Below are 15,480 nucleotides of genomic sequence, written 5' to 3' on the forward strand. Positions count from 1 at the left end.
ATGAATGTCACCAAAAAATCTGATTCGTGATATAGCACGTTTTGTGAAAATGTTGTTCTTGTTTAAAACAGCCAGAAAGATTAACTATTAAAATCTCACTGTAGCAAAAATACACATTTCAGATGATCGGTGAAAGCTGCTCATCAAAAATGTATATGTAGTGGTTCGGTTTAGGACTTTATAGCAATGTAGATGGATGATCAACACTGGGGTTTATTCTTCTGGCACTCCAACAATATCTTCCAGTCATTCAAACTTTAATACTATTTAACATGCTCTTAGAGAATGGACCAATTGCAGTAATCCTATTATACTCATTACTCTTTGACTCAGTATGGCCCCAGCGGTCTAAGGACTAAGTCTCTTACATAACAACAAATTACAACTGGCTGCATGAAGACATCCAATCTTCAAATGGCTGCTCCTATTTGAAAATGCTGATTTTTTTTAAAGGATCCTGCGATCGATTTTGAATCCTTAAAAAAAAAGCCAGCCCAGCTAAACAGGAGACCAATAATCACAATATGAATACTCACAGCTTTCGATGAAAAAAAGCAAGAACTATTAAGAGTCTTAAGTTTTAGTGTCTTCTTTATAATATCCAAAACTGTACAACTAAATACAAATCCAAAATGAACATGTCTTATGTTTAAAGATGGGTTAGGAACAAATGTTTATTACTGACTAAAAGAATAAATTTGTTCTGTATTCCTCGCAATACAGCAAAGCAATCTGGCAGTCTGTGGACAGAGGTGTCATCTGGGATCATACGAAAAGTGTTTACAATAAAGTATTAAAACCCTTAATCATCAATAACCATTGAATGTGTAAAAGGGGATAATGCAGAAATCAGGGCATCAACGACCACTGTATGAAGGGCAATCTGCATCAAGCATGAATGCAAAAAATAAAGAGAAGGCCCACATAAGAAGGACTGGAGAACCTTTTTATCAGAATGATACAATAATGGGTGTATGATCAAATAAGCACAAAAACAACAAGTGCAGCAAGTTGACTCTGTGATGAACAATGTGCTTGTCTAGGGAGGTGCAGGTAATAGTCAGATGGTGTCTATTGAGTCTCACTGAATTTTTCATGACATGTAGTGCCAATGAGCTGACCAAAAGTACCTTAAAACCTTATCTAATTTATAAAATTGACAAGATCACTACTCAGTAGTGCTCAGATCTGAACTCATGACATTCTGATCAGAACTACCGTATTTTTCGGACTATAAGCCGCTACTTTTTTTCCACGTTTTGAACCCCGCGGCTTAAACAACGAAGCGGCTTATTTATTAATTTTTCCTAGGTTTTTCCCGGTTTCACAAACTTCAAGCCAAAAAACTGAACCCCATAACATTAGACCAATCACATTTCCGAACGGAAACAAAAAACACACCTCACCTGTGTTCTGAGCTGCACTGCTTCGGAAAAATGCTGTGCCAGGCTATTCCCAAAATACCGCTATGCTCCTAAAGGAAGCGCAACATATTTCACCCGTTACACCGTGTGTAACGTGTCTTATAGACAGGTGCGGCTTATTTATGTTCAAAATAAAAATATTTGTAAAATTCAGTGGGTGCGGCTTATATATGTGTGCGCTTTATAGTCCGGAAATTACAGTACAACTTATTAACGACTGAGCTACCACTTCCTCTGAATTCTGCTCAGTTTCACTCATCTTTAAAAACCCCTTTTAGTGCATTTATTAAAAAGCACAAAACAAATCTTGGTTAACAAAACTCATCTCTCTTATTAATGTGAAACAAATCTTCTACATTGCAACTGCTAAATGCTGAGTCAGCACTGACAGTGTGGTGGTGGTGGTGGTGGTGGTGGTGGTGTGACACTGTAAACCAGAATCTGTGTGCATTCAGATGAATGTATTTTTGTTGGCTATTCTTACAAAAAAAACATTGATACAGTGGAAAAATGTATTTTGACTCATACAGAAAGTGACACCACTTCAGGTTCAGGCCTCTTCATTTCTTCCACTCAAAATGCGTATGAACTGTCCCTCAAATTTCGCAATGATGGGCATTGGTATTTCACAAGGCAGTGAACTGGCTTAATATTCATCTGGAGTTTATTATGTATTAAATGATGTTCATTCTGCCTTTTTAAAAAACACAGAGACAACCTGAGTGAGAAATATAATGAACTAATCACAGAAATGTAAAACATGCTACCAAGTGTGACTAAACAGAGCCAAAAAGAACTCTATCATTATTGTTTCGCTACATCACAGACATAATTGTGCTCTGTGCCTTCTAATTTTAATGCCTTTCATTTAAGCTCAAAAAGCATTAGTTATACTGATAGTATAAGACGATACAAACTTTACTTGTAACAGAGATATTCCAAAGATTCGAACTGCTTTTTGACACGTTGCTTCATATCACGTATTACTTTAAAGACGACATTTATGGCACACGGCCTCGAACGAAAACAAAATTCTGTGGAGAACACAAAGGCCCCAGTTTTTGATGCAATGTTACCTGAGTAACTTTTCGGCTTCCTTAGAACCATCAGCACAGCCATGCTACCATCGATTTGAAATCAGAAATTAGATTATAATCATTTGATAATAGAATCTTTATATTGAGATTACAATTATCATCAAGTCCAGCTACCCATAAATACACAAACAAATATTACATAATATGACATAAGACATCGTTCAGGACACCTACAAAAACTAGGCATTACTCTTTGGATTGAAGAAACCTTTCTTTAGACACTGCTCTGGATTTAAAACAACATTAATGACTGTCCAATACACAAAGATGAGTGAAGATAAAGCAAAACAAACCAACAAACAAAATACATAATTTTGGTGAGTGGGTAAATCATCAATGTTTCATCATGACTGGTGAGTGATTATGATCCATCACTGGTGATTAAACAACTTAATATCAATTATTCACCAAGCTACCTAGCAGAGTCATAGCTACGTGCGATCAAATTTGGCCTTGCTGCTTTGCAGTTGCAAATCTTATGTTTCAGGGGTCAAATATGAACCCTTTTGAACTGTGAATGCTATGCACAGACACAGACAATCAATTTCTATCTTCATAATTCTTGTTCACACATAAACACCATTTGACCTTTAACGGTAAAGAATGGCCGAGTCTACAAAGGCGAGTACTTTAAAAGCTAAGTTTACGGAACAAAGAAAATGCCATACTGGTTTCTGACTAGCACAAAAGGACAAGAATCTTCAGCTCAATGAAGCTGACCACCTCCTTCCATGCAACTTCTGGACCTCTTCCTGTGTTTGAAAGGATAAGAGGGGCCGCCCAAAGCTGCCTGGAATCAGGAAGCACTTAATAATAAGGCCAGCCACAAAGCTGGGCATGTACACACATGTAGTCCCTGCATGGATGCTTGCCACTTTAAAAAAAAGCATGTAGATAACAATACCATATACAAAACTGCATAGGCATTTGTCTCATTAATCATTTTACACCATGATGTTACCAGCAGTACTGTAAGGTGCTACAGTGTTATCTGCAAGGTTGCAAAGATTACAGATGGGAGATGAACAATAAGGGAAGGAGGGAGAAACAACAGGAAATGATAGAGGATGAAATGAAAGGAAGAGCAAACGACTAGCGAGGGCTGGTAGAAGCTGGCTTTTCTTGTGATTTTGATATAAATTTTTTATTTGCCTTACAGTGCCTAATGTTGTGGATAAGAAAACCTTCGTTGTGAAGAAGAATCTTGCAGCCTATAATTACTCAGCAAGGCAAAACAAGTCACAAAAGAAAATGGTTGGTGCTTAAATTGTACACAGAGAACAGACTGGGTATAATTTAAAAGTACCTCATATGGTAAAGTCACTATGGCAGTATTTATGAAAAGCTTTGGAGCAATAGTAAAGCCTAAAATTCAATATAGTGTAGGGTATTTAAGTTCCGAAGGCTTTTATTCACTGGTGCAAAGACAAAACCCTTTCAATGATATCCTCTGTGTCAATAAGTTGGCACAATGTGCGTATTCTGCCTACATCCTGTGAGCCTGGTATTGCAGAGCACCACATACAAACTGCTTTCAGTTTGGTGGCCCTGATGTATTCATGGAAATAATACACTGCTTATAAATGAATGAATGGACAAAAACCATTTTTGATGTTAGAATCTTTTTTGAATTTTTACTGACATTCCACTCTGAAAATCCATATGATTTATTGGCAGACAACAAAGTAAATACTGCGTGTAAATTTCATTTGGAAAGATTTCCTAAGACAACCGAACTTCTCTCAAACAAGATTTAATTTTTGTACACACAACACTTAACCCTGTTTCAAAACTGTTTTTAACCTGGTGACTTGCCCTTGTTACTTGTCCTTAGGGGAATTCCTGACACCATCTTACGGGACAGCAAACACAACTATATTCAGTTAATTAAAATTAGTTAGATGACCCCTTGAAAAAACAAGAGACTGAGTAAAGAAGAATGTAGATTGCTGAAGCAGAAATTCCTAAATTAGTGAAAATCTGGCACAATGGATTTAAGAGAGAAAAAAAGGGACCATTTATGGAAATGTAAAAAATGTGGCCTGTTAGCACTCAAGTGCTAATATAACCCTCATGTGCCTCGCTCAATTGTAAACCGTTGTAATGTAAATGACATTTTATCCCCAACAGATACAAGTATAAGTATTTGCTGTAAAAGTTCTAAAAGCTACAGGAACAATAATTTTTCAACCCCCCCTGAAGATAAAGATGCTCAGTATGTGGATTTAAGTTTTGTTTACATGTTTACTTCTAAAGAAAGACATGTCATGATGACATGAATTGATGCACAGAATTCACCCAACAAGTTCTAACACATTTACACTATTTTCACTTCCTCATTCTATGGCTGGCAGGTCAGGCAGGTTCACTGTTGAGTACAGCTTTTTTCATTGCCTGACACTTTCAGCACACTGCCTGTAAAAGACAGATTAATTACTACTATACATGAAGCATTCAATGGGGAACCCCATTTAGTACAATATATAATACTGCAGTGATTTTGCACTACACCGCCTTATCCAGATGTGGTTTTTTTTAATCCACAATGCAATACATGCAACTGTTTCACTGATCTTCATCTTTATCTATTACACCAATATGGATGTCTTCCTATCAGTGAGAACATTATATATGCATCCATGCACTGATATATTGACTTGTGATCTTGGATTTGTGACAAAAAAAGCAAAAGATAAACAAAGGTAGGCTAAACAGGAGCTACCTCTGCACAGTAGCTGAGAGGACACACTAAGAGGACACTGTTTTGAGGCAGTAAAATGATGACGTGCCACTATAAATTTCACAAATGACTGAACTAACACCAGACAGCAGAACAGACTATTCGTTACCAGACAGATATAAAGAGAACATTATTGACCAGTCAGTCCATTGAAATGGGCTGATATAAATACTTGGTAATTTTCTCCTTATAGAAAAATCTGATATGCTGCTTTCATTTCCTGAGTTGGTGAAAATGAAAGAAGTGACTTGTAAAAAGAATGACCCAGAAAAAAACCCTGCCAATGTCCTAACGGTTTTCTTGAGAGTGCAAATGCCAGCATGATGGTCGCTGCAAAAGCATGCAAGCATGTGATCATTTGAAGAAAAAAATGATCAGACAGGGTTCTTACAGGAAGTGGCTGTACCCAACAGTAAAAAAAAAAAAAAAGATTATTCTTTCGAAATGCAGAATGTAGCTGACATGAAATATTCAGCAAACCTACAGGGGACTATGTGTGCTACCAAACAGCTTGACTGTCATTGGTAAAATGTATAATGCTGAAATGGCTACCTGCCTTCCGGACCAAAGCATGCAAAATTAAATGTGCAGTTCCTGAAGTGATTTATGTGATAGTTAAAGTAATAGCAGTCCTTGGTAGTTAACCTTTGACATTCCTTCTCTTAATAGGAAAATGTGTCAGCCTCCTTTGGCATTAATTACACAGGTGTAACATTATTACACAATAGCACCTTGTTTAGTTCAAAAGTGATCAGTGCAAAAAAAAAAAAAAACTGATGATGACAATTGGCAAAATATTAAACTATTATCAATTAGGAACAATCTGTTGTATTTTTAAACTTGCAGAAAATAATTAATATATATTCTAAGCAGTAAACTTGAGCCAAATACCATTCAGTCTTCTGATTCCAGTGGCCACAACTGCAGCATTGGGGATTTTACAATTAAATGGCTGACTCCTTCAAATCACATCAATCACTGCATAAAATGCTTACCTTAATAGGCCCAGTGCTGAAACGGATCTTCCTACTGCCTGGAGGATCATCCTCTGCTGGCAGTCCTGCTACCTCTGTGCAACTAGATTCCGGTTCGTAAGTTTCATCATCGTCAGCCTCTTCATCCTCATCAAGCTGACTCCCACCAGAGTCCTCACCTATACCACTATAGGCACTGATGTCTATCAGGTCAGCTTCTGAATAATCCTCCTTCAGGGGCTCATCTTCCGCCGCCTCCTCGTCGTGAGTGGCACTGTCTCCTTGGTTCAGCCTGCGCTCATCTCTCTGCTCAGCAGCCTCATAACTGTTTTCAGCCTCCCCATTCTCAAGGGAAGCGTGAACTTCTGCATGGACCAATCGGCTGCCTACTTCCTGGTTGCTAGCATCGTCCTGCTCTCCAGGTTTGCACTCATCCTCTGTATTAGTTCCTGTGGAGTCTTGAAGTTCCTTAGCGTTTGGCTCTGCAGACAAAACAGACGCTTCATCTGCTGATGGCTTGGTGCTTGTTGAGTTAGCTTGGGATCCTGTTCTTCTTGGACTTCTATGGGCTCCTTCTTGTTCCCTAGACTGCGATTCATTTTCTTGGCTGCCTGCTTGAGGGAATGATTTCACCTTCTTAGGAATGATTTTAGGGCGAGAGGGCATAATTGAGGTTGAAGGCGGCCGATGGAGATTGTTACGCATTTCTGCCTTCTCAAACACGGCACTCAGCTGGCTGACAGTGGGTGACACTGCTTCAACGGGCCCTCCGTCCATGTCCAATCTGTCTAGGGCTTCTGTGCTGCCGTTGAATCGTACAACCACATCCAGACGGCTGTCCGAGAATCCTGAAGCACGCTCCTTTTTCAGGAGGATGCGGTTGGTGGCAGCCTGCTTCTCTTGCAGGTGGCGCTGCTCGAAAATCTTACGTGTCTCCTGCAGCTTAGAGTAGCCAGAAGAAGGTCCATGGCCACCTCCGCCATCAGGCTTTATATCAAAGCGATTCACTCGCTCAGAAACGGTTCCGCCTAGCTTGAGAAGTGCACTGTGGTCTACGTTTTCATTAAGACTGCTGGCTCTTGGCAAGGAAAGTCGCACTGTCTGGTCTTTCATCTTTGATGGATCTTCTTCTTCTCCAGGGGAGCCCATTTGCATGAACATGTTCTTGATGCGATGGACATTAGAGCCGTACCTGCGACCCCGTCCTGTAGGTCTTGACTTTGTCTCTTTGCCATCCTCACCATTTGCAGCATCAGGGTCTTTGACTGGTTTAAGTGACTGGATTCCTGCCTCGTAAGCATTCCTGTGTGGCGATGCGCTCCGAGCTCCGAGTGGGGTGCCTGTGGTGCCGCTGGATGCAGATGGGGGTTCAGTCTTCATCATGATTAATCAAATGATGGCGAAGAGTAGTTGAAACGGCATATCCTCCTCCCTTTACCCCTGGAGGTGAAACCCCATAAGTAGTATTAGCAACAAACAAACATTAAGCAAAGCAGAAATGAACCATTAACATTAGGGCCATTACCATAATATAAAACAGGCACAAGAACCTTTCACACATATGAATGTGACAATATTTTTTATAAAATATATGACGGTTGGTAAGTCAGGTGAGTGCAAACGGGGACTAAAATAATAGTCTAAGAAGATGACCATTATTATAATTATTTGAACAATTCACACAAAGATATAAAGATGGGGGGATCCTTTGGAAGTGCTTACGTTCTTGTTTCCTCTGAATTTTTTGCTTTGAATGTTTTTAAGTTGGCAATTCTATAATGCAGGTTTCTACAGAAAAATGGTTCTCTCTTTACGATGCCAGATCAATCCTGTTTCTCCCTAAACTGTAAGGGGCGGGGTTAGCATTCATACATTTCCTGTCGATTTCTGTCTGATTTTGTTCCATTGCAAACCTGACAAATTCCAACCACATACCCCTGGTTTAGTTCAAAACATATGAACAGGTTGAAGAAAGCACACACTGTAGAAATCTTATACTAACCTGCTTTAATGCCCAGTGACTAGGGATGATAGGCTGCATCAAAGGCCTAGATTTTTCTTTGTATATTTATGTCCTTGTTTTAAGGAGGGCTTGCAGTTCCTTTTTTTTATAGGTACCTATGCCAGTCACAAACATGAAACCTGTACATTTATGTATATCACACCAGCTGGGACCTACAATTGCATTAAAATAAGATAGTCCTTATGCAGTGCTATATGGATTTTGTGGTTAAGGTGCAGAAAAGATTTTGATTAAAACATGAACGGGTTAGGATCATCTGCTTTCCTTGAGCTATAAGAAACCAATCCTAATGCGCTTTTTTTTTTTAGCTTGCTTGGTGCAGTAGGCTTTGTTATAAACCCTGCTTGTGATGGATGCCACAAATTTTTTTAAAGCACGTTTTGCTTTAGGTTTCCGCCATTATAGCTACATTTTACATTATATATATGTATATATGTAAATTGCACGCTTGGTGCATTAACTCCAGCATATAGGAATAGCATGCGATTCATTTTGCGGTGTGTCAGCGAACAGCAAGGCTGTCAAAACACGACAGTAGGACCCTGCGGAACGGCGAGGCCCCCTCTCATTGCCTAACACACATCCCAAACCGCAGTACTACCGCACTGAGCCGCATGTCCAAATAAAAGAGCAAAAAAATATATATATACATATTTATAGAAATGTGCTTTCAAACTGAAATATGTGCATCTGTCATGCGGTTTAGTGGATCGGTATAAGGTTTTGCATGGAGCCTTTGTCTCGCTTACGTCGCTTCCTGCATCTTCTGTCGCCCAAAAAAAATAACGGTTCTCTTTTTCAATCAAGAAGGACAAAAAAATAAAAAACCGCGTGGTGCTACCGTCACTGCCCGGACCCACCTTCGTGTTTTCGTGTTCATCAAAGGTCCGGTGCGTTAAAGTCCGTCCGCTGCCGAGTCCATTGTGTCCGCGAGCCGTTTTCAGCTTGTCGGTTTCCCCCACGAGCGAACAGCAGTGACGCGGGCGCGCGCGCTGCTGTCTCTCCCCGGCTCGCGTTCACACACACACACACACACACAGAGCTCAGCTCGCAGCCCCGCCCCTCCGCTCGCGCATGGCGGCATCACTGCTTCCATCACATTTTCCTCCTCTGTGGGCCTGAACCCAGACCCAGCGTGCATGCACTCCTCAAAGTGCATAACGCAAATACAGCGGCTCCGTGCAAAAGTCTCTATCCCCATGGTTAGAGTGAAAATACGATCTACTACTAAGTCATTTCTAAATCTACATTAGCATCTGCAGTATGGTTGTTTATGATCCTAAAAAACTGTTTAGGATTGCATTATTTTAGTCATGACATTCAGCAATGAAAGACAGGCAGTGTAAATATGCCTGTCTGTCTATAAATAATAATAACCCTAGATAAATATGAGACACAGTTTCTATCGTTTGATTAATTAATTGTTTAAAAAGAGAAAGAGAAAATCATAATTAGTAATAAACATGAGTGTCAAGAGCTATTTTGCCAAAAAAATATAATAGTGTGTAATATTTCAAAATCTTCATGTCTTGTGAAATTGTGAAATTGAGGAGTGAATTCATCAGAATTGATGAAGAAAATCACTGCAGTGGTCGACACTACACCACTGTAGGAGACACACTGACCCATTTTGGCATGACGTGCTTTTCATATGGAAGGGCATTGAGAAGAGCGACACCATGTGACTAGTTGAAGACATGACACCTAGAACATTGAGGAACATCACTGCTACGAGACCAATCAGCTGTTCAGATATATAATGCATTAAATTGACCACCACCATCATCATTATCATCAAAAATAAAATAAAATTAAATTAAATAAAAAAATTGGCTTTCTAATTTAGGAAACAATAAAATGCAAAAAAACACAAAAATGCATTTGTTGGAATATTGTTAGCTGGGCAAGATTTCATTCACATTTACCACAATCCCATAATTTTGTTGGCTAAATATTTGATTGATAAAAATGTGCAGAATGAGAGCAATACCATTTAAAGGTTAGATACAATGTAAAGACCTACAGAAAACATGCCTGATCGATCGCTTATTATCTGCTAGAAAGGTAATGTGGTACTGCACATTGTATCACACCAAGGTCAATAGAAAAGCAAGCATGTATAATACTTATTATAATATTTATTATTAATGTCAGATTAGCAATACTACTACTACTAATAGTACATACTAGCATGTGAGTCATGCATATGCTTATATTTTATCAACTGCTTATAAATTGTTGATTGGATGTTCTATTCTATATTTCATGAATCTTTTACAAACTTCAATGAAAATTAAAGAATCATTAAGAGTCTCAATAAGTAGTAAGACCTCCATTTATATTCCTAGAAGGTGCTGATGTACAAATGCAGGTGGTTCATGCAGAAGCAGCTTAATCCTGCTGCACTCCCCTCCTCTCACACATACAGTTTCCATAGCAACCTCTCCTCCTCACTGCCACAATGGTGACCCGGATATTTCACATTCATGGATTCAACCTGCACTGGTAAACAGGCCTTCAATATGGATGTAAGCTTGGTTTGGGAGTTAGTATACCTAAAGGGACATGGGGGTGTGTGGAATAAAATTAATTTAATATTAAAAGTTTCATATTTTCATTAGGTAAACACAAAATCTTTATTTTAACAGGTTAATGGCCTGATTAATAAATGGGCTCTACCTGTATGTATTACATACAGTAAACTTTACATACTGTACACATTTCAAGCGAGTAACATTAACACACACAAACACACATAGGCAAAGCTCATGCAAACAAAAAAGTTTGCATACAATAAGTTACAATAGTTAACATTTTGGAAGTAAGGACCTTGTACATACAATAATAATAATAATAATAATAATAATAATAATAATAATAATAAGAGCCTTTCCTCTTCTTCTTCTTTCAGCTACTCTCATTAGGGGTCGCCACAGCAGGTCATCTCTCTCCATACTCATCTGTCCTCCACATCTGCCTCTTTCATAAAAAAACTACCTGCATGTCTTCCCTCACCCCATCCATAAACCTCCTCTTTGGCCTTCCTCTTTTCCTCCTTCCTTGTGGCTCCATCCTCAACATTCTCCTCCTCTGCACATATCCAACTTAATCAGGCCTCTCTCACTTTGTCCCCAAAATGTCCAACATGCGCAGTCCCTCTAATAAACTTGTTTCTATTCTTGTCTATCGTTGTCACTCCCAATGAAAATCTCAGTATCTTCAGCTCTGCTACCTCCAGCTTCACCTCCTGTCTTTTAGTCAATGCCACTGTCTCTAAACCATACAACATTGCAAGTCTCACCACAGTCCTATAAACTTTCCCTTTAACTCTTGCAGACCCCCTTCCATCACTAATCACTCCTGCTATCACTCTTCTCCACCCACTCCACCCTGCCTGCACTCTTTTCTTCACTTCTTTAACACACTCTCCTTTACTTTGCACTGTTGACCCCAGGTACCTAAACTAATCCACCTTCTCCACCTCTTCTCCCTGCAACCACACCTTTCACTGCCCTCCCTCTCATTCATACATGTACTCTGTCTTACTCCTACTGACTTTCATTCCCCATCTCTCCAGCACATACCTCTTCAGGCTCTTCCCAACCTGCTCCCTACTCTTGCCACAAATCACAATATCATCTTCTACTCTTTCCCATAGCTTCATGGTGTGACTGATCAACTTTATTCCCCTGTAGTTACTGCAGGTCTGCACACCTCTCTTATTCTTAAAAATGGATCCAGCACACTCCTTCTCCATTCCTCAGGCATCCTCTCACCTTCCAAAATTTAGTTAAACAATCTGGTTTAAAACTCCATTGCCATCTCTCCTAATCATCTCCATGCTTCTACTGGTATGTCAGCTGGTTCTGCCAACTTTCCACTCTTCATCCTCTTAATCGCTGCTTTAACCTCCTCCTTACTAATCCTATCCACTTCCTGCTACACCATCTCCACATCATCCAACCTTCTCTCTCTCATTTTCTCATTCATCAGCTGCTCAAAATACCCCCTTCAACTTCTCAACACACTTTCCTCACCAATCAACACACTTCCATCTGCATATTTTATTGCTCTATCATGCAGCACATCCTTCCCAGCTCAGTCCCTCTGTCTGGTCAATACGTACAAAACTAGTAAGATCCTTTATTTGTCACATATACATTACAGCACGGTGAAATTCTTTAGCTAAAGGAACATCAGGAAAGCATGGAGTCTTAGTCACACCAGCATCAGCTGCAGCAGAAGCAGATCATACTGTAGAAACAAGTGCGCCTCCATCTGCAAACTGCTATCAGACAGATCTCAAAGTAAACCACAGTTATTGTTTCTCAGCATCTTCCATGGTGAAGAAGTAGGAATTTCTGGTACCCTGCTTATGTCTGTAGTATTAAAGTCTAGAAAGTAAACAATGTAAAAACTTTATGCGACAGTGTTCTCTGTACATTACAGAGAACCCAGTTCTATTACTAAATTATAAACAGACCTTCTTTTGTGCTCCACTTGGTGGTTGGAAAAGCTAGAAGATTTTGATCATACAGAGGACAGAGAATATCGAGAAAAAACTACAATGACTGGCTCTCATATATGATGGCTGCAATCCTTTAAAATCACTATGGTCAAATGACCACATTTTAGTGCAGATTGTTTCAGACTACTCTAGCCTGTATCATGGTTCCATTGTCAACCAGGCCATTGTCCTCTAAATCCAGCTGGACAATCTTTTCAGAGAGAGGAAAACACCACTCAGCACTTATTCAGCCAGTTTTCCTAAACCCACTGAATTGGGAAGAACTCGGTTTTTGTGTAAGCATTAATAAAACCCTTGCTTATATTGCAAAGATTCTAATCATCTCTATTGCAGTTGTGGAGCTAATACAAAGATATATAAATGCAATCCTGAATGAAATGCTGTTTTCTTCAAATAAATGATTTTATCCTTATAGATTAGCATCAGTAAGAAGCCTTGATGAGGAATAATGATTTCTCATTTCACTATTAAGAGATCAATACAGAGATTACAGATTACAGATTACAGAACTTTGTGGGATTCAGCCACCTCTGATGATAGAACTCCCTTTGCTTGCTTTCCATTATCGCCGGATCTTCTGGACTCCTGGATATTGATGCAATGAGGGATTACATCCAGGAAAAGGTATGGCACAATATCACATTTTTCCTATCATCAAACTCAACAGGGTTTTTACTCTGTTGTGAAGAGAAATTCTGATCTGCCTTTGCATTGTCAAGCATCTTGCCAATGTTGGAATTGTTGCCTCACTGCTGAATATCAGAAGAACATACATTTTTTATAAATGTCTACGAAGGAACTGAATAGAAGATGGCCTTCTCCACCACCCTGGACAATGCCACTTTTGTCTTGCAGGTCCTTGCCAACAAAGTCCTCACTGGCATTCTCTGTTGTTTTATTATAGTCTACAGCAATATTCACCTGTGCTTAATATACTAGAATGACTAGAAGCCATCAGGAATAACACCCCTCCAATGTGTCCTTAGTTAACAACCTTTTCACTTTCCCAGACCTGCCTGAAGTTTTAATGCACATATGCTGTTTCTGTTTCAGTTTTGTTTACTCTGTCTCATGCTGTGTTCATTGTTTTTGTGTTGTAAACCAATTATCAGCCTTGATTATGTCTGGTTAGTCTCTCTTAAGCTTTGCCTTTTTTTGTGTGTTTACAGTGCTCACATTTGCAGTTGTGGAAGCAGATGGTGAGAGAAATTCTTTTAGTTTGAAAATAATGAAACATTTTTTTAAGGCAACATGAAAATTGGGTTCTTATGATGATGGGTTCTTTTGATGACATCAGGTTCTAATGATGATGTGGGTTCGTCTTGGGAATTATTACCACTGAAATTAATTGCAATTACTTGATTTTTTCACTCAAACAACTAATAAACATGTACTCGGACAATATTTTTCATTTTCTTTCTTAAAATTATTTTCAACAAGGCCTAAAAAAGATTGAAAGTTCTTTCTTAAAAATGAAAAAAATTAAATGCTCATTCTACATATATAGTTATATACTTTATATTGTAAACAATCTGTAATCATTGTCAAATAATTATTTAAAATCCCTGTACCCATTCAGAGAAAAATTCAGCTCTCAATAAAAAAAAAAAAACAACAACACAAGAGTCAAGCACTCGAAACGATGGCATTATATGCAAAAAGAATGGCTAAAAATTTGCCATGGTGAAATCAATTAGAGCAAACTTCACATTCTTGGTCCTCAATCCATGTGTAAGATCTGTACATCAGGCTGCAGTTCATTTGCACATAAAACGTCAAAACAGAGTTATATTTAACAGGGTTAAAAATGTGATCTCAGTGTAGCCTAGTTTAAGTATGTTATGAGCTGCTGATCTCCTGGAATTTTACATATGACAAAGTGAGCCACAAGTCTGCAAGTGGAAATACTTTGTTGTTGAGAGATGTCAGAGAAGAATTCTCAGAAGAGAAGAAGGTGAAGCCTCAGAGTTCCAAGAGTAAATGATTAAATTATACAACCCGAGTTTTAAAACAGTTGGGAAGCTGTGTAAAATATAAATAAAAACAAAATGCACTGATTTTAAAATCTCAAATCTTAAACCATATTTTATTCACAGAATAGCATAGAAATAAATGTTTCAAATGAGAAAATGTAAAATTCTTAAGAAAAAATAAGGTAATTTTGACATTTCAAAAAAATTGGGACAAGGTCATGTTTGCGACTGTGTACTGTGTATGTGTATGTGTGTCCACACTTCTTTTAATAGCAGTCTGTAAACATCTGCTAGTGGATGAGACCAGTAGCTAGAAATTGGGAAAAATATTTTTTTGTTTTTTTATGTCTGATACAGGTTTTTAGCTGCTTAACAGTCCTGTGTCTTATTTGCTGTATTATTTGTTTAATGATAAGCCTTCAAAGGTTTTAAGGTCTAGACTGCATGGAGGCCTGTTCAAACTCTGACTCTTTTCAATACTGATTTTTATCCATGTTTTTTATGTAAAGAGATTTCTTCAGATTTTTGGATTATTTTGATGATATTATGTACTGAAGATGACGAAATATTCTTTGCAATTTTTTGTTGACAAATATTATTCTGAAATTGTTCCACAATTTGTAGATGCAGTATTTTGCAGATTGCTGAACCTGTGCCAATTTTACTGTAGTTTTGAGAGAATTGACTTTTGCTGCACCATCACAACTTTCTTTTGAAATGT

The 15,480-nt window shown here is 38.5% G+C and overlaps 1 protein-coding gene across 1 annotated transcript in view; it reads right to left on the reverse strand.

The window, feature by feature from the left end:
- Positions 1-9,279, reverse strand: part of ppp1r9ba (protein phosphatase 1, regulatory subunit 9Ba) — a 43,573-nt gene extending 34,294 nt beyond the window's left edge. Inside the window, exons 1-2 of the mRNA XM_046866972.1 lie at positions 9,119-9,279; positions 6,257-7,675 (exon numbers count right to left, since the gene is read on the reverse strand). Coding sequence (XP_046722928.1) covers positions 6,257-7,618 — 1,362 coding nt within the window. The 5' untranslated portion in view covers positions 7,619-7,675; positions 9,119-9,279. The remainder of the gene's footprint in view (positions 1-6,256; positions 7,676-9,118) is intronic.
- Between the last annotated feature and the right edge of the window lie 6,201 nt (positions 9,280-15,480).

This window comes from Silurus meridionalis, chromosome 14, assembly GCF_014805685.1.
Source record: "Silurus meridionalis isolate SWU-2019-XX chromosome 14, ASM1480568v1, whole genome shotgun sequence".
NCBI classification, from domain to species: Eukaryota; Metazoa; Chordata; class Actinopteri; order Siluriformes; family Siluridae; genus Silurus; species Silurus meridionalis.